Source organism: Vipera ursinii (assembly GCF_947247035.1).
Source record: "Vipera ursinii genome assembly, chromosome: 3".
Classification (NCBI taxonomy): Eukaryota; Metazoa; Chordata; class Lepidosauria; order Squamata; family Viperidae; genus Vipera; species Vipera ursinii.
Window position 1 is genome coordinate 37211575 of NC_139516.1, and position 20108 is coordinate 37231682.

General features: G+C 39.8%; 1 protein-coding gene across 4 annotated transcripts in view; it reads right to left on the reverse strand.

Annotated features, from left to right (window-relative positions):
- HIPK1 (homeodomain interacting protein kinase 1) overlaps positions 1-11914 on the reverse strand; it is a 38092-nt gene extending 26178 nt beyond the window's left edge. For 2 of the 4 annotated variants that reach the window (XM_083359208.1, XM_083359205.1), the window contains exons 1-2: positions 11466-11914; positions 2399-3476 (exon numbers count right to left, since the gene is read on the reverse strand). In XM_083359208.1, coding sequence (XP_083215334.1) covers positions 2399-3474 — 1076 coding nt within the window. In that variant the 5' untranslated portion in view covers positions 3475-3476; positions 11466-11914. Of the gene's footprint in view, positions 1-2398; positions 3494-11465 lie in introns of all 4 variants that reach the window. The other 2 variants (XM_083359206.1, XM_083359207.1) reach the window with 2 other exon arrangements.
- Positions 11915-20108: the final 8194 nt, after the last annotated feature.

Here is a 20108-nt window from a genome sequence, read left to right on the forward strand (position 1 = left end):
CTCAACTACATAATAATTAAATATCTAATTGGAACAAGTAAGTATCAAGATTTTTTTTGATAGGAACATATATGCTGGGTAATAAATAAAAAAGCATAAAATCAAAGAAATGAGACAACCTCTTCTTAAGCTCAGATAAATTACTGGATTTTTCTAGTAAAATCTATTTTAAAACTGATAAAGAATTTTAAGCAATTGTGGATTGCTGTGATATGCAGATTTTTAATTATTTGAAAAAGACTCCAAATGTTATAATTTTGGAACATAATTATGCCAAGAAAAACACACTATTTAGATAATGCTTGCTTAGCATATGGGATGCAGTATATGTTACTGTTGATTAGTAATCAGTTTTATATGTGGGAACAAAAATCACATTTCAAATAATTACAGTTATGTTGATCCAATATTGGAATCTTTTTATCCAATAGACTTAATACTTGCAGAGTTGCTCTTTCCTACAACAGATGTTTCTCACTTTGTGAAGCTGTGGTTATACATAGGAAACAACTGTACTAGTGTTTCACCACTTTTTCATATTGCGTTCTCCAATATATTAGAAAAATATAACACACTTTTTATTATTCCAGGACTGACAGATCTATAATTTGGCCAGGGAAGTACGCACAGATGCAGGGTACACTTCCCATTACTTTTTTGCCACATCCTCACTTCTTGCATACATAGACAAGGAAATAGGTTGTCAACCCTACCAACAATAAATGGCAGAAAACTATGGCGCTACAATATTGTACTGTAACTGAAATTTTTTCCTTGATTAAAAAGGCAGTTTTTCACAAGAATTTTTTCACAAGAATTAGAACAGAAATGAGTATTTTAATTCATGTGTAGATTATCAATCCTACCAGACTTTAATAACATTAATAGTAGTAATAACACTAATAAATACAAAGCAAGGTGTCAGTTTCTAAGATTAACTGTACATAGAAAAATGGCTTGGGACTCTCAGTCTTTTTTAAAAAAAATAATGCTTGGAATCCAATGATCTGTTTAGAAATCCTCCAACTTTTCAGTCATAAGAAGTCTTTGATAAGGCAACTGTGGCAAGAATTGCTAGATTTCTCTCTCTTGTTTTGTTTTGTAATTGGTCAAATTGACACAGGGACATTTTGTGAAAACACTAATAATGTGCTCACAAACCCAAAATATTTGAGACTGTAACAGCCTCAACTGAAGGGAGAGTATGATTTGATAAACTATCTTTTAGTTTATATTATGTATGGTCAATTTCCTACTATTAGGTTTGAAAGGATAACTGCATCTTCTGATAAGGCCTGAAATGACTACTTGCCATGAAGTAGTATAAGAAATATAATAAGGAGGACTGCTGACAATAGCATGATTTCAAAATCAGGGGTACTCATGGGCAATTATGAAGTGAATGCATATAAGGAAAAAAGGGGAAAGTTGTTTTAAAAAATGGATAATCACTTTCCTGAATAAAGTAAATTGGGTTCTACTGAGTATTTACTTATTGCAATAACCTGTTAATGCTGTGCTTGGCACAAATATTATAATTTCTACAATGAAAATTCAGATACCACGTTAGTATCCTATGTGCTAATGTTCTCTATATGAATAGGATTATAACTATCATAATTCCCAGCTTGCATGCTGTACTAGATGACAGTTGTAATCTAAAATACCAGATTGTGTAAGATTCAATTAATCCATGGTTTCTAAAGCTAATATTCAAATCCAAGTTCAAGAAAACTAGCCTATTTTTTTTAAATCACTTTCTTTTGCCATCAGATGACATGAAAATCAAAATATGTTACAGCACAAAAGCAGAAATAAACTTACAATTACTAGAATTGAAAATGCATATATACAGTAAATAATCTAGTATGACAACTTAAAATGCCTGTCAATAAGTTTTACATGTTGCTGAACTGAAAGATGAAACAAAATATAATTTAAACTTGGCATTGAAATGAAGAGGCCATTCTAGAGATGTTGCACTATCATAGATAAGCTGATCTGTCTAGTTTATATAATTAAATTTAGCCAGGTTAAGGAACAAAAGGATGATCTTCCTCTGGAGAGCTTAAGTTATGGGAAAACCATCCTTCAGGTTCTTCAAACCATAACAAAGAAGTAACAGAACATCAAATAGGAACCAGAAGGAAATTCCTATAACTTTGAGTATATCTGTAATGGATTTCTTAGGTCAATTTTTCTTCTTTTTTTAACGTCGTGGGCATATAATGTCAAGTTAATTTGAGCTGTTCTATGATATGGATGCATTTCATTAAAAAAAAACGCAGTTCACACTTTAATTTAGTGAGTTGAATTACATCTATTTATCTATAAAGTTTTCTATTGATTCAAGATTTGATACAAAAGATATGGTTGAACATAGAAAACTGATACTTACCTATAATATCGTGACTGTAAATAGGTGGAACACACAGCTTTTGAGACATGACTAGCAGAGCCAAAGTCTATGACCTTGACCCTATATGGCTGGCGCACAGGATCCACCAACATGATGTTTTCAGGCTTTAGGTCAGCATGTATTAGACCTAAGCTTTTCAGTTTCATCAAAGCAGTGGCCACTTGTTGCAATATTGGTCGAATGTATTTCAGAGGCAGAGGGCTAAACTTATTTTGTTTTAAGAAGTCATACAAATTTTGCTCCAGCATCTCAAACACCAGGCATGTGTGGTTTTTGTGTTGAAAACACTCATATGAACGGACAAAGTTATATTCATCAGCATTCTCACTACTCAGTCGAGAGAGGATGCTTACTTCAATCTGACCTTGCCTGGCATAAGAAGGGTGATTTTTCAAAATTTTGATAGCAACAATTTCCTTTGTGCTGCGCTTCCAGCACTTTGCCACCTGTCCAAAAGTTCCTCGGCCCAAGAACTCCAAGACTTCATAGCTATTTGTCATAGAACAAAGAATTTCATGCTGGACTAGCTGGTAATCACCTTCGCCACTGGAACTACTGCTTTTGGTTGTTACAGCGGTGGTAGTGGCCGCAGCACCCACCGCAGGTCTGTTTTGCAGCATGAGAGGTGGATGTTCCTCAATTATTTGCACGCTACCGTTGCTGTCAACTTCTTCACTTTTCCTTTTTAAGCCACATTTTTGATACGGTTCCAGTAAAGCAATGTTAGCCCTGTGTGTTAGGGCTTGGCTGTTTTGAAAGGATGTTGTTCCGCCACTGCCTGTACTGTCTGCTGCTGTAACCACAATGTGCTCAACTGAAGGAGCAGGGAGAAGGAGGTTCTGATCATAAGCAGGGATACTGAAGTTTGCTACCTGGTGAGAAGAGCTTGCTGGCCCTTGAGCACCAGAGAGATTTTTGCTGTGACTGTAATACTCGTCACTGTTACTCTGTCCTGAAGCATCCCAGCTAGAGGGCTCCACTTTCAGTTTCTTGGCACTGCAAAAGGCACTCGAAGATACTGATGGAGGTGAAAACACCTGCAGCTGTGAGGCCATACCTAGAGGAAACAAAGACCTGGACATCACATTGGCAGAAATAGAAATCACATATCTTTTACAACTGAATAAGAATAGCCAACTCATCATTCATTTCCCCCAAATTTGCTATTAGCAATTATAATTACATCCCATTTCTCTAGATATCTATCCTACAAAACCTGATTAGAAGCAGGAAAAGAAGCTATAGTTATTATTCTGGAATCATGCCAACAGAGCCAATTAGTTGCAACAGATAGCTTTGTGGAGAGGGGAAAATCCAGTTGAATTGGAATATTCATTCACCTTCTTCAGAAGGTTAGAAAAGTCCAAGTCAATGTTACAGTGGTACACTGGAGGAAGATGATCTAACTCAGATCATAATTTTACTATAACTATATACAAAATTCTACTTTTCACATAATTAAAGTTGTGCGTATGTGGTTTTGTGTGTTTGTGTGCATATATTTGTGTCTTCAAGTTTTGCAGTGAGATGGGAGGCAAACAATTTAATAAATAGGCAGATAAATAAAGTCAATCTTGATTCCTGATGATTACATGGACAAATCCACACAGCTTTCTCGGCAGTATTTTCTGAAGGGGTTTGCCACTGCTTTCTTTCTGGGTGAGACAATCACCCAGTTGAATTTGTGCCTAGAGCAGAACTAGAACTCAGTTTCTACTTTCTAGCCAGATGTTTTTAAGCACTACATCAAATAAGCTCTTAATTAAAGCTTATCTTGGTTATATTAACTGAATGACCAGCTTGCTACTTGCACAAGTTGAGCTATGCACGCGCATGCACATGCTCCAGCCAGCCATTCATGTGGTCCAATTCCAAATAGGCCACAACCCGGTCCACAATAGTCACAGCCCAGCGATGGGGACCTCTGTCTTAGGATACTAAAACTTCATTTTGTTTAATATTTAAATTAGCCTTTAATTTGGCCTTTACAGTTGCAAGAAAAAGTATGCGAACCCTTTGGGATTACGTGGAGTTTTGCATGAATTGGCCATAAAATGCGCTCTAAACGTCATGTAAGTCACAACAATAGAAAAACACAGTCTGCTTAAAATAATAATACACAAACATTAGCTGTTGTCATGTTTTAATTAAACATAAGATGGAAACATTCGCAGTGCAGGGTGAAAAAGTATGTGAACCCCTAACCCACAGGTCTGCAACCCACGGCTCCGGAGCCACATGCGGCTCTTTCAGCCATCTCCTGCGGCTCCCAGTCCTCTGCCATGTGCAGTCCAAAAAATAAATAAATAAGTGGGACTAAAAAAGTTCAACCAATCAATTCAAATATGCAGGGTAGGTGCACATCTCGCCTTGGCTCCACTCTTCAGTCAAACCCTGTTCTGCGCATGCATGCATGTATGCACATGTGCACACATTTTTTTGCAGCTCCCAGTTTTTCCTTTTGTGAGGGAACCGGTTCCGAGTGGCTCTTTCACTGTTTCAGGTTGCTGACCCCTGCCCTAACCTAATGACTTTTCCAGGAGCTAATTGGAGCCAGGAGTGAGCCAACCTTGACTCCAATCAGTGTGATGATATTGGATGTGTTGCTGACAGCCGTCCTGCCCTTTAAAAACACACACCTGTTTTGGGTTTACTGGTCTCAAGAAGCACTGTCTGATGTGAACCATGCCTCGCAGAAAAGAGCTCTCAGAAGACCTACGATCAAGAATTGTTCACTTGCATGAAGCTGGAAAGGGTTACAAAAGTATCTCCAAAAGCCTTGATGTTCATGTGTCCACAGTAAGACAGACTGTCTACAAATGGAGAAAGTTTAGCACTGTTGCTACTCTCCCTAGGCGTAGTTGTCCTGTAAAAATGACTGCAAGAGCACAGCGCGTAATGCTTAATGAGGTAAAGAAGAATCCTAGAGTGTCAGCTAAAGACCTACAGGAATCTCTCGCACATGCCAACATTTTTGTTAACACATCTACAATAAGGAAAACATTAAACAAGAATGGAGTACATGGGAGGACGCCACGGAGGAAGCCATTGCTGTCCAAAAAAAATATTGCAGCACGTTTGAAGTTTGCAAAAGAGCACCTGGATGTTCCACAGCACTACTGGCAAAATATACTGTGAACAGATGAAACCAAAATTGAGTTGTTTGGGAAAAACACACAACACTATGTGTGGAGAAAAAAAGGCACAGCACACCAACATCAAAACCTAATCCCCACTGTAAAACATGGCAGAGGGAGCATCATGGTTTGGGGCTGCTTTGCTGCCTCAGGGCCTGGATGGATTGTTGTCATTGATGGGAAAATGAATTCCAGAATTTATCAGGACATTTTGCAGGAAAATGTATGACCATCTGTCCGCCAACTGAAGCTCCGCAGAGGATGGGTGATGCAACAGGACAATGACCCAAAGCATACAAGTAATTCAACAAAACAATGGCTTCAACGGAACAGAATATGCATTCTGGAGTGGCCCAGTCAGAGTCCTGACCTCAACCTGATTGAAATGCTGTGGCATGACCTTAAGAGAGCGATTCACACCAGACATCCCAAGAATATTGCTACACTGAAACAGTTTTGTGCAGAGGAGTGGTCCAAAATTACTCCAGATCGTTGTGCAGGTCTGATCTGCAACTACAGGAAACGTTTGGTTGAGGTTATTGCTGCCAAAGGAGGGTCAACCAGTTATTAAGTCCAAAGGTTCACATACTTTTTCCACCCTGCACTGTGAATGTTTCCATCTTATGTTCAATTAAAACATGACAACAGCTAATGTTTGTGTAGCATTATTTTAAGCAGACTGTGTTTTTCTATTGTTGTGACTTACATGACGTTTAGAGCACATTTTATGGCCAATTCATGCAAAACTCCACGTAATCCCAAAGGGTTCACATACTTTTTCTTGCAACTGTATATTAACCTTTAATAGTTAAAAAGTATCTTTTAATTATTTGGCTTTCCCCAACTATATAAGGTGAGATTATTCAAGAGCTACCCAATTTTTTAAAAAAATCAATTTATGAGAACTTTTTTAAATTTTGAAGATACAACACATGTCCACAACTATACAATCTATGCTTTATGCAAGATATTTGTACAAATACTCCATAGTCAATTCATAAATGCATTTTTATTTGCAATGCTAATAAAATCTCATTCTGTAACTAACTTCCCTATTTAAACAAAGAAATTAACTCACAATGCTGTTGATGCTACCTGCACCAGTTAATACTATTTTTCTATCTTGCCTCCCAGCAATATTATATTAAACTCTTTAAAATGCTGCCTATGGTGCAAATACTTTCTTATGCCATCCGTACAGACCAACAGAAATATATCCAGTAAAAAAATGGCAGTGGAGAAATAGCTAAAGGTAGTCCTCAACCTACGACCAAAATTGAGCCCAAAATTACTGTGGCTAAGCGAGGCTTTTGTTAATTGAGTTTTGCCCCTTTTATGACCTTTCTTACCATAGTTGTTAAGTGGGTTACTGCAGTTGTTAAGTTAGTAAGTTAAATGAATCTGGCTTCCCCATTGATTTTGCTTGTCAAAAGGTGACAAAAGATGATCACATGACCCCAGGACACTGCAACAGTCATAAATAGGAGTTGATTGCCAAGAGTCTGAATTTTGATCATGTGACCAAGGGGAAGCTGCAAGGTCGTAAATGTGAAAAACGGTCATAAGTCACTTGTAAGTACTTGTAACTTTGGTCACTAAATGAAGCTGTAACTCAAGCACTAACTGTAGAAGAGAGTTCTGAAAAAATGTGCATTTAACTCATATTAACTATCTCAAATGCCGTTTCAATGTTGAGTCATCTCTAGATTGCATTAATTTTGCATGGTCCGTAACATAAAATTAAAATATTCCTTAGTAACTTCCAGTATTTTTAAATACTAAAATCCTATTTTAACTACTAACTATAGCGGGGATGTCAAACTCACAATGTCACGTGATGTGTCGCAACTTTTTTCCCATTGCTGGCAATGGAGTGGGCGCGGGTTTGGCATGATGCATCTGGCCCGCGGGCCAGCAGTTTGAAAAGCCCTGAACTATAGCAATGTATTATACAACAAAACATCCCCAACTCTAGGGGCAGAGGAAGAGTTAACTTCCTACATGTTAGTAATCCACTAACAAAATGTTAACTCTTTTTTCACTCTTTTAATATCAGATCGAACAAAGGCTTAGACTTTAAGACAAGTGTTTTGCCAAGTAAAATATATTCCAATTCTGACAACATAAATATGTTTGGACTTTTAGGAGCTAAGCTATTAATCTATTTGTTCAAGCTACTGCAAAGTTTGAACCTCTCCCCTGTAGCTACTGTCTTTTAATAATGAACATAAATGCAAGCTTCTTGTATATAATACAGTATAAATTAGCCTATACTGCCCTTTTTTTATATACTAAGCAATAATCAGATGCCAGTTACCAGTGTTATCTTTTCATGCAAACGAAAAGCAGGAGTATCATATACATATTTTTCTAGAATATTGATTGCCAAGAGAACCCAGTATTTTGAAGAGCTAACATCCATTCCAAAGGTTTTATTCCAATTCTATAGCATATTAGCTCAATGAATAAAAAACAGTAGCAAGAAAATCAAATCTGGCTCCAAGAAATGAATCTCAGATTTTTATTCCCAAAAGTCTGCCCAAGGAAAACTGCTCTACTAAAGGCATTGTATCAAGTTTCGTAGAACAACCATAACACGTTTCAGCAGAATACTTTTATCAGTATCCAGGAAACTGTCTTAAAACCCTCTCCAGCTTGCATATAAGCTAGATCTAATGCCACATCAGCATCAATTATGTGTTATAAAATTGGTCTAAATGCAAACTGTTACCAGGATAAAACACTGTTTTGCTGCTACTATCACTTCTCCAATAATTTAAAACATGGAAATTCACAGCATGAATTTAATACTAAAGAATTATACTAAAGGTATAATCTCAACAGAAGAAATAGGGACCTATACCTAGTTTTCAGTCAGTGTTGCATAGTGGTTAATTTTTAAACTATTTACTCAATTATTATATCAACACATTGTGCTTATCAGTGAGTATTAGACTGGAGTAGATGTAAAATGTTGATCCTTTACAGCAATTCTCTTCATAAGCAAACAAATTAACAAGTAAAAGCCAGTGAACAAGGGAGCAGTGGAGCAAAATGATTAGGAAAATCTTGTCAAAAAGAAAACAAAATACACATTAACTTGTAGAAGGTACATCATTATACTAGAATAGCTGCAAATTATGGCAATTTTAAAAGGGGATTTAAGCCTTATTTTCCACAAATGTATCTACCAAATTGTTAGTAGTATTATGGCGGGCATTCGCACACACACACACACATATGTGCAATTCAGACATAAACCTCCATTTGGTTATCAATAACAGACACTCGCAGATACAGAACTTTTATTATACACATTAAAAAACTACATTACTTTTTGACATAATTGCCATTCAAATTGAGGCATTTTTTTTACAAGGTTTGAAATTCCTTAGTAGTAGTTTCTCGCCACCAAATCTGGGCTATAGAGGGTAGTTATCAAAAACATCCCAATGGAACAGTTTCCAAAGTTTTTGGGTGCATCTAACAGTGTGCGGGTGACCATTATCATGAACCAACACCACACTGGAAGTCAGCATGCCCCGATGCTTGTTATGGATGGCTCGTCTGTGTTTTCGTAATGTTTCACAGTAGACTTCTGAATTGATGGTTGAACAAGCTCCATGAACTTCACTAGCAGCACTCCTTTGGCATCTTCACATTTGGCGGGTTTTTCTATGGCACCACTTCCAGTGTGGTGTTGGTTCACAATATTGCTCGCCTGCACACCGCTAAATGCACCCAAGAACTTTTAAAGCAGTTCCGTTGGGATGTTTTTGATCACCCTGCCATAGCCCAGATTTGGCAGTGAGCGACTACTACTAAGGAATTTCAAATCTTGTAAGACGTTATGACAAGTGCCTCAATTTGAATGGTGATTATGTCTAAAGTAATGTAATGTTGTAATGTGTGCAATAAAAGTTCTGTATCTGTGTCTGTCATTGATAATCACACTTAGGCTTATTTCCAAATTGCCCTCGTGTATGTGTGTGTGTTTGCATACACACACACACACACACACACACACACACACTTTATACATATGTACATACACATACATAATATACATACCCTTGTTTCCTTGAAAATAAGACCCGGTCTTACATTTTTTTTTGCCTCCAAAAGAGGCACCAGGTCTTATTTTGGGAGGATGTCTTACCTTAGGACCACCACAGCCAGTCTTCCCATGCCCCATCTGCCTAGGCACACCTCGCCTCGCCCACCCTCTTGTGGTGGCTCCTGGCTTCCGTATCATCATCAGAGGCCTTCCAGGGGATGCCGTGCACTTCAATCCGGATGCCATTTCTTTACTGCAGGTACCTTTCTGGAAGGCCTCCGATGGCCAAACAGAAGCCAGATCAGCATGATCAGCAGCAAGTGGCCACAAAAGAAGAGGACAGGCGAGGCAAGGCAGATGTCGCAGCGTGGGAGGGTTGGCTGCAACTGTCCTAAGGTAAGTATGTGTGGGGCGTCTGGGACAGCTCCACCCCTTCCCCGCCCTAGCTTGATTTTAACCTGTACGCCTCGCCCCACCTCGTGCAACCAGGTGCAATGCAGTGGGCAGGTTTTTAAGTAGGGCTTATTTTGGGGGTAGGGCTTATATTGGGTGAATGTGTAAAAATCAAGCTAGGTCTTATTTTCGGGAAAACATGGTTTATATCTACCCCATCAAACCCAACATGCCTTTGAATCTAAGTCTGAACTACATGCTGACACAGTTACATCTTGCTTATCTTCTAAGAAAGCTCTACTACAAAACATTGTATCCATTTGTTTAATGTATATCCCACCATTCATTCAGGTACTCATGTAGTTAAAAAAAGTATTTCCTCCATTTTTTTCACAACAAATCTGTGAGGTAGGCTGGCCTTAGAATGATTCACTTAAAGTCACCTAATAAGCTTCAATGGTTGAAGGTGACACTGTCATCCAATAACTTAAGTATGCGCATACAATTTTCTGTACCATAACCACAATGTTCAAATAACAATCAATAACTAGCCAACCGCATTTTAAGTTTAGCATCTTACACTCATATGTAGTAACTTAATCCTAGCAACTTAAGTGAAAACTTTTAAACCATTACTATTTTCATATCAAATTAACTGAGGAACGCCTCAAGATGAGTTACTTATACAGCACCTTACAGATCTAAATCTAAAATCTCTAGTTACTTCTTAATCTAAAAGAGCATTTTTAAGCACTATCTGGAAATACCAATAAAAACCTGTTTTGGCTCTAGGTACAATCACTGTGGGAAACTGACAAAAGATTATAATTGCAACGAGAGAATGCCACAAGATTACTGAGAAATCCAGCAACTTTTCTAAAGTTATTGTGCTACGAGAGGAAAAAAAAATCCACTGATTTTCCATGGGTCTGTTTTGTGTGTGTTTAAATGTTTTCTGGGAAAATATTTCTCCGCAAGAAGCGCTCCCGGCTAATTGCTAATTCTGTGTAATTTTTGTAAGCTTCAACTGTATTTCAGCTTAACAAAATTGCCTCCTGCGCACAACGCAAGAACGTTTTCGGGAATGTTTGACGCAATTTACACGCTTGAGGAATCCGCTCAAGCGAATTAAGCAGGAGAGAACAAACAACTTGGGCATGGGTTTAATCTTTTTTAATTTTTGTATTGTCTTTTTTATATATGCCCTGTGAACCGCCCTGAGTCCCTACCAAGGAGAAGGGCGGTATACAAATTAAATAAAACTAAACTAAACTAAAACTAAACTTCGAAGAATGGAAAAATCCAGTTGCTTCATTTAAGTTTAAGTCGCTGGGAACCGGGGAGGGGGAAAGGGCCGATTACACCATTATTAGGGGAAAAACAAAAAAAAAACACCTGATCGTCTACCGACGATAACTCTTCCACGGGGTCTTCCGTAGACCTACAACAATTTACTCACTTCTGGCGACGATTTTGCCTCGTCGTCTTTCCTAGCAGGCCTCAGCAGTCGCCCAGAGATATGGCGGTCACCGACCTATCAAGTCAGGGCTAAATGGCGTGCCCAGCGGCCTGTCCCATTCGACCCTAACCCTCTCACGGCCGCCCCGAGGGAAGGTACTTACTCGCCACCGTTCGGGGTATCTCAACGGCGGGCCGGGCCGGGAGCTGCCTGCCGGTGCCGGGGGACAAGCGGGCGCATCCTAGCCCTGGGCGAAGGGGAGTGAGGCCGCGGCGGCCCTGTCGAGCCGGCCAGCCCACAGGCAACCCCCAAGCCCTTCGGCCTCCGCTTTCGCCAGGCTTGGGCCCCCGTCGCCCGCCAGCGAGCCCAGCCCGGCCCCGGCCCCGCCGCTCTGCTAGCCGCCGCGCCCTCGAGGGCCCCTCGGTTCAACCCAGCTGCTCCCGCTCCCTTCCGCGCCCCTCGCCTAAATCAGGCTGAACCTGCCGAGCGCGGAACTGTAAAGCTGCCCCGCACGCTCTGGGCTTGCCAGGCGAAGGAAGCCGAGCGCCGAGGGAGAGACGGAAAGGATGACGGGAACCCACGTGACGGGGGAGGGAGTTGCCGAGCCGGCGCTGAGTTTTGTGGAGCCGGGAAGCCGAGCCTGCGTTTTCTCCAGCGTCCGCAGCCGTAGAGTGATAATGCGAATTTGTTCTCGGTTCGCCCTGGCACGATATCAAACCGAATGTCTGCTCGGTTTTCTTGTCTCTTAAGAGCCGAAGTGGGTTTGGGGCTGCAAGGCAGAGGCCGATAAGGCGAGCGAGGAAGCTCGCCCTAGAACTGATCGCCTGCCGCGCCGAAAGGATTCGTCGGGTTTCGCGGCTTTCTGCCCTTCTGCTGTCCTGGGCCCATTATTCGGACTAAGACAGCGTTTTCCAACCTTAGGAACTTGAAGATGCGTGGACTTCAACTCCCAGAATTCCCCAGCCAGCATAGCTGGCTGGGGAATTCTGGGAGTTGAAGTCCACGCATCTTCAAGTTCCTAAGGTTGGGAAACGCTGGACTAAGACCCATCGGAAAGGGCTCGAGTGGCGTCAGGGTTCCCGCCAGACTTGTTTCTTTGTTGAATAGAAGCTCCTTACCTCTGAGGACATGGCAAATAAGCCGTTTTAATTAACTTTTTCAGAAGCAACGTGGCTCTCGGTTGTATTCAGCGAAGTAAGGAACCGAAACCTCTGCTGCCCTTTTTTTTTTCCCATACTGTGACTGTCATTCACTCTACTGTACAGGTAGTCCTCGACTTATGTATTGTTGAGTGACCGTTCAAAGTTACAAAGGCACTGGAAGAAGTGACGTGACTATTTTTCACACGACAGTCGCAGCACCCCTGTGATCAAAATTGGGGCAATTGGCATATATTTATGAAGGTTGCAGGGTCCTGGGATCATGTGATCGTCTTTTGTGACCTTTTGACAAGCCAAGTCAATGGGGAAGCCAAATTCACTTAACGACCTTGTTACTAACTTAACAACCAATGAAGGAGAATATTTGTAGCTCAGAGTTGAAATGAGTTCTTTGTGCTCTCTGAGCTTGCTTGTTTTCTTGCAAACGTTTCATTACCCTAACTCAGACATGTCAAACACAAGGCCCGGGGGCTGGATCCGGCCCACGAAGTGGTTTCATGTGGCCTGCAAAGCCATCCTGGAAACAGTGAGGGAACGGCCCCCACTGCCTTGGCCCTGGCCCAGAGACCCTCCTCCTTCCAGAGACCCTCAGATCTGTCCCACTCCTGCCCAGGCCCCCATAGGCACCCTTGATACCAACGATGTAGATCTGGCCATGCCCACCCAGTAGGCCCTACGCACTCTAGCCACGCCCACTCAGTAGGCCACACCCACCCAGGCCACACCCACTCGGCCCCCTGAGGGCAACCACAATGCTGATGCTGCCCTCAATGAAATTAACTAGATAACATCATCAGTGCTAGTAAGGAGTGCTGTTTGCATCAGTTTATATTCTGGTGATGGGTGGGGGCTGTCTTAGGGATTCTTTGGTTGGGCTGTTTACTAATGGTTCTGTGGCGGTTTCTTGATTGGGTTATTGTTTAATTGTTGGTCTGATGTTGACCTTGGAGTTAATCTGTGCTGATTTAACAACTTCATTGATTCACAGCTGTGGCAAGAAATGTCATAAAATAAGGCAAAACTCAAATGTCTTGCTTAACAACAAAAATGTTTGGCTCAGTTGTGGTTGTAAGTCAAGGACTACCTGTATGATGCCCCTTGCTTCTGTATCCAAGTTAAATTTCTGTTTAGGTAATTTAAAAAGACCCTTTCTCCTTGTTTTGATCTGCCAGAAAATGGGCCTTTTTTTCAAAACCTACAGGAAGTTTGGAATTTTAGTCCATGAAGGATTCCGGATTTCTCTGAAAGCAGTGGGATTCCATCTTTCTAGAAATCCTTCAAGTTTTCTCTTCAGTGTGAAACAACAAGTTAAGTTGTCTTTTTTTAATCAATCAAATGCAACCATTCTAGAACTTATAACACCTTTTGTTGAGAAAAGAGTAGCCTGTGGTCTGAACTCTTGCAGCATCTTTGTATTTCCACATCATTCTAAATTACAGCCTTGAAACAAAATATAAGGTAGCAGGATTCATTTGTAGATAGAGAGCCACTCAGCTTCTATAATCCCTTATCTATGGAAGTCATTTTAAAGACTGATCTTAATCTCAGTGTTTTGAAATGAATTATTTCCCATGGGTTACAAAACACATACTGAGTCTCACAACATTCCGACCTGTAATTTATGTAACCATTGTTTTTTGAACCCTATTTTGAGTTGTACAGTACTGTACATTTATCACATGAGGTGGGTTTCCACAACAGGTATCTCTTTTAATAATAATAATAATAATAATAATAATAATAATAATAATAATAATAATAATAATAATAATACTTATTATTATTATTATTATTATTATTATTATTATTATTATTATTATTATTATTATTATTTCTACAGTCAGACTCTGCTGCTTTATAGGCTTGTCAATGTAGCAGCTCTGGTGACTCAGAAAAGCTGATTTTGGGGTGTCAGAGTGGAAAGGCCTTGGGGAAAAGGAAGGAGAGCCGCTATCAAAGGTCAGATAAGAAGAGGTTTGAGTCTGGAACAAGAAGACAGCGTGAGTAAACATCTCAGATAAGGCCTCTCTAAAAGGAAAGAGGAGAGAAGCCGATTCAGATTTGTAAAGGTCTGCTCCTACCGCTTTACTATAACATAATATTGATTTACATGCCATTGGTTTGCTAGTCTGGCCTCTCCGGAAGGACTGGCCATCATAGGCTAACACAGCTCTCCTCCAACCTAAGGCAAGCAATTTTTTAATGGATAGGGGGAATACATACATTGAAGGCATAAATATTTAATTAAATCAGAAATGAAATTGCAGTCTTAACTGTCTTAGGAGGAAATTTATTCCAGTTCCAAGAAGGCTATAACGGTTTCTTCATATTTGTTTTGGTGATTGGACTCAACGTATTGTACAAACCCAGGGGAAGAGGGAAATGTAAGATGATGGAACATATCGGTCCTTTTTGGCTGTGAAAGTTGGACCGTAAGAAAGGCTGAGCACCAAAGAATTGAGGCCTTTGAACTATGGTGCTAGAGAAGACTCCTGCGAGTCTCTTGGACTACAAGGTGATCAAACCGGTCAGGCCTAGAGGAGATCAACCCTGAAGTCCAAATCTTGAAGTTGAAACTCAAATACTTTGGCCACCTAATGAGAAGGAAGAACTCACTGGAGAAGAGCCTAATGCTGGGAAAGATTGAGGGCAAGAGAAGAAGGGGACGACAGAGAATGAGGTGGCTGGATGGAGTCACTGAAGCAGTAGGCATGAGCTTAAATGGACTCCAGAAGATGGTAGAGGACAGGAAGGCCTGGAGGAATGTTGTCCATGGGGTCGCAATGGGTCGGACACGACTTCACAACTAACAACAACAATCAATCAATTCTTTAATTTACAAGAGCTTAGTATTTCATACTAAATCAATCCGTCTCTAAGCCTTGTACTAAATGAAACTGTGATTGCACTCTGTTTTGTACTACCATTTCCCTCTCCAAATAATGTGCATTATTTCCAGAATTTCCAGAATTCTCAGCAAATGTCCCATCTGCACTTGTTCAATACATTCATCTGATACGGGCACAAATTGAAGAAGTTTATTCTGATTCAGATGCCACTTGTGCCTTCTTACATATACACACAGACACACACACACACACGATATACAGAAAAACTGGTGAACGTACTTAATCCTCTTGCCTCCTATTTTCCCCACAACAACCCTATGTGGGGCATTGGGCTGAGAAAATGACTGACCGGACTTATTTAATGACCACATGATTTATTTCAGGAGTCTCCAACCTTTCAGTGCTCACAGACCGGAGGGAAGAAATGCAGCTTCAAAATTGTGTGCACATGGGGCATGCGCTGGCGCTGTGCACATATGCAAATGGCTGCGCACCTTCCATGGCGCACCTCCTGCGGTGCCTGTTCACTCATGAGGAAATGGGCTGCAGACACTCGCCCTGTGATAGCAGCCCCATTCGCGCCCACGTGCATGTGCAAATGGAGCCACGGGTGCAAGTAGGGGGAATGCGTGTGCACATGTGTGCACATTGGCCAGCAATTTCCATGGCCCACTGGCCAAGAGCCCACAACCCGGTCCCGGGCCACAGTCCATAGTTTGGGGAAGCCTGATTTACTTAACAGCCAGGGCAAAAAAAGGTTGTAAAATGGGATGCAACTCTCTTAACGATCACATTATTTAGCAGTGGAAGTTCCAGTTCCAGTTTTGGTTGTAATTTGAGAACTAGCTGTAAATAATAACTCCTTGCTGGAATATCTGTTTTTTACAGCAAAGATATTCAACAAATTCCTGCTAAAACCCTGGAGAGGCATTCATTTGTTCGTTCAATTTCATCTCAATAACTGGACAGCTTACAATTCAAAAAAAATATTACAATGAAAATACTAAAAACATTTTAAAATAATAAAAACAAAAAAAAATATCAAACATAAATATACATAGGTGCTGAGATACTCGGCCAGTTAGCAATACAGCCAGGCAGCGTCAATAATCCTGTATTAAAAATAACTGAACGTTTTAAATGTTTATAAATAACTGCATATCAGAATGCAACAAAGGAGAAATTAAGAAATTATAATATTTTTAGTAGATCTTTTTATGGTATCATTAACAATAACATTATCATTACATGCTTCCTTAATGGACAAACTTTTTAAAGCCATCATAAAAGAACAATCCTTGCATAATCACTTCCCACAAAAAGTACTATTGGATTTCTTTTTTACTGTTTTGAATTGCAGCTTTGTGGCTTTTTATTGTAGTGATTGTCCAGATGGCAGAAATCCATGGATGGCCTTCTACCATCCTTTTGGATGATTCAAATCCCGTTTTGTCCCCAATCCTGTTAGAAAACAGATAAAAGTTTGTTTCAACAACAGTTAAGCTAAATCTGAACAGGACAACATTAATTCTGTAGCTATAACAAAAAGTAATGTATCCATCTCCATAATTTTAGTTTAAATAAGAATATATATGTGTGTGTATATAATATTTAAAATATTAAAATATATAAAACAGGAAAGTAATGCTTGAAATGAGCCCTTGTGTTAACCATCTAATCAACCCCATTCATCACATGCAGTACTAATGTCAAGAATGGATAAAACTTCTTAAAACTGTCACAAAAGAACTCTAGACTTTGTCTCTTCAAGCAGGTCTTGAGTCCTTTTCAGCTTTCATTTCAGTCAAACAGATGCCCATAATGGTATTCCTTCAATTCTGAGAAAAGGTAGGAAATCTGCTCTGTGGTGGATGGGATAGGCTGGTAAAATCATCCACAATTCACCCCTACATAATAGATGGTTCATGAGGTGTAAGGTTTAGTATTATGTTCTAGTAGTATTTTCCTTGTTGTGTTTTCAAATTCTGCTTAATTGTATCAAAGCTTTGAGTGCTGCAATTTAACACTCTGGGTTGATAGGATGTCAAGTTCAAGGAAATCATATGAAGAATACCATCTGCACATCAAAAAAATGTAATCCTGTGTTTTCCTGCTGAAACCTGAGTTTTGATTTTTTTTGGGGGGGAGGGGGAGGAGGGACAAGGGTAGTAAAGCTTTGTGATGATTTTCCATGTAGTGATGCTTTGTTTCTAAGTCATAATGATAAGCCCATGGCTGACACAATGCTATGAAGAAATTCCTCGCCTTCATTCTCATAGCAAGTTGACTTTACTAATGAATATCAACTCTTGGGAAGAGGGAGGAATATTTTGTATGTTTTGCTGCCTTAATTATCAAAATATATAATTTTTGATGTAGAACTACTCAGGTTGACAAAATCACCATCATAAACTGCATTTGGCAGTACATTTCAATTGGAGGGACTCCTTCAGGAGTCAAAAATTGTACATTACTTAAAACACAGCAAGGAGTACTCAGTGCATATTTCCATTTAATGAACAATAGCAACACCACCTTTTCTATCAGCAAAGTCTCAACTGCAGCGAAAGGTAGAGGGCTAAAGAACATGTCAGAGCTACTTACAGATCAGTACTGCCATCTGTGGATGACTTTTAACATTGGAGACAATACTTTTCATTCAATCCTCCTACCCGCAGCACATAGCTCTTGTTAGAAGAAGAAAAACAGGTCTGCTCTGAGCCAGCACCAATGAATGCAGAATGTAGGAAGTCACTTGAAGCAGAGGAATTTATTTCACACAGGCAAATCAGCTGTCAAAGGTGACCACAAGTCAATTTTCTTGTATAGGAAAGTCCCTCTATTGTCTCTTGAAAGCCTGCAAACAGCCTCAGCCTCTTAAGAATTCTTGAAGGGTGCAGTTAGCTGGCTGAACAAAAGGGGGCGCTCAGTGGTTATGCACCCTGCTGATCTTTTGGTCTTTGCATTACCAATCAGGGCAGGACCTTAGAATGAAGAGCCTTTTGTTTGTTAATGAGGAAATTTCCAGTGGGAAGGGGAAGTCTCTGACATCCTGAAAACATTTCCTCTGTTTGAGAAGACTGGTGCCTTTGGTAATTTCAAAAAACGAGTCTTGCTAATTTCATCCTTGGGGTTAAATCTGTTTAAATATAATCTCTAACCTTTTGCCTGGAATTTGGCTGAAAGGTCAGAGAAAGAAAGATGGGGAAATATTGAATGGTGGAAGGTTTGGTTTCCTTTCTGTGCTATGATTAATTGTTGCTTTTTTATTTTATTTTCAATTTTCACCCAAAAGAACTGAGAAATGACATGCTATATATACAATATTATTATTATTAACTGATTTGTGAATGAAAGGAAAAAATATACTCCTTATCTCTCATATCACAGATGAAGAAAATATTCCAAGTGCATAAGATGCAATCTTCAGATTTCTGACGCTTGTTCAACTAAGTATTTAATACTAATAATTTATTAAACTTGTATTTCCCAGGAAAACCATTGCTTGTTCCAGTGAGATTTCCTAAACAATAAATTTAAATATTGCAAAAGTTAAAAGAAGTATGTACACATGAATTTACACCTTTATTCAATATTTTACTGCATATAATTTAACCAAATTTGAAACATTGCTCCTTAAAAATTTAAAATTGCATAAGCATTTGGCAGCTGTTCAGTTAAAGTGTAGAAGATGCATTATTTTTTTATGTGGTGGTATGTTACGTTCTATAAGGGACACAGTGGCTCAGTGGGTTAGGATGCTGAGCTTGTCGATCAGAAGGTTGGCAGTTTGGCGAATCCCGAGTGCCGCATAACAGAGTGAGCGCCTGTTACTCGTCCCAGCCTCTGCCAACCTAGCAGTTCGAAAGCACGTAAAAATGCAAGTAGAAAAATAGGGACCACTACGGTGGGAAGGTAACAGCGTTCCGTGCGCCTTTGGCGTCTAGTCATGCCGGCCACATGACCACGGAGACGTCCTTGGACAAGGGCTGGCTCTTCAGCTTTGAAACGGAGATGAGCACCGGCCCTTAGAGTCGGAAACGACTAACACGCATGTGCGGGGGAACCTTTACCTTTATCTTTATGTTACGTTCATGAGAATCATCTTAAGTTTCTTTGTTTCATCTTTATACAAGCTATGGTGCTATGTTTAGTTAATTCTGGGCCCAGTCAGAGGATAATTTTTTAGAAAAATTTGAAAACAACAGCTCAAATCAGTTTCCTTTATGGCTAAGGTGGGGGAGGCATGGTCTTCCTGTAACACAGTGCTAATGCAAACAGCAGGTAACCATGAAATTCTGACAACAGCAGGGGTGTGGCCTAAAAACTGCAGATAACAATGACGCATTACAAGGCTTAAAAGCTATGTATCATATCTTTATAATGAAGTATTAGAAAGAAGGTATAGCATCCCAGAAATTGTTGAATATTTTTTGTGTTGAAAATAAAACATTTTTCAACTTGATTCCAATTTAGGCCTTTGTTTCTGTACATTGAATAAATATTGAACCAGAAAAAAATTAACTGGAATTTTAAGTTCCATGAAAAGCAATGGCTTTATAGGTACAGCTCAAAAATATGAGTAACAAAACACAAAGGGGCTGTTGCAAAGCTGACAATCCCATCGCAGAATG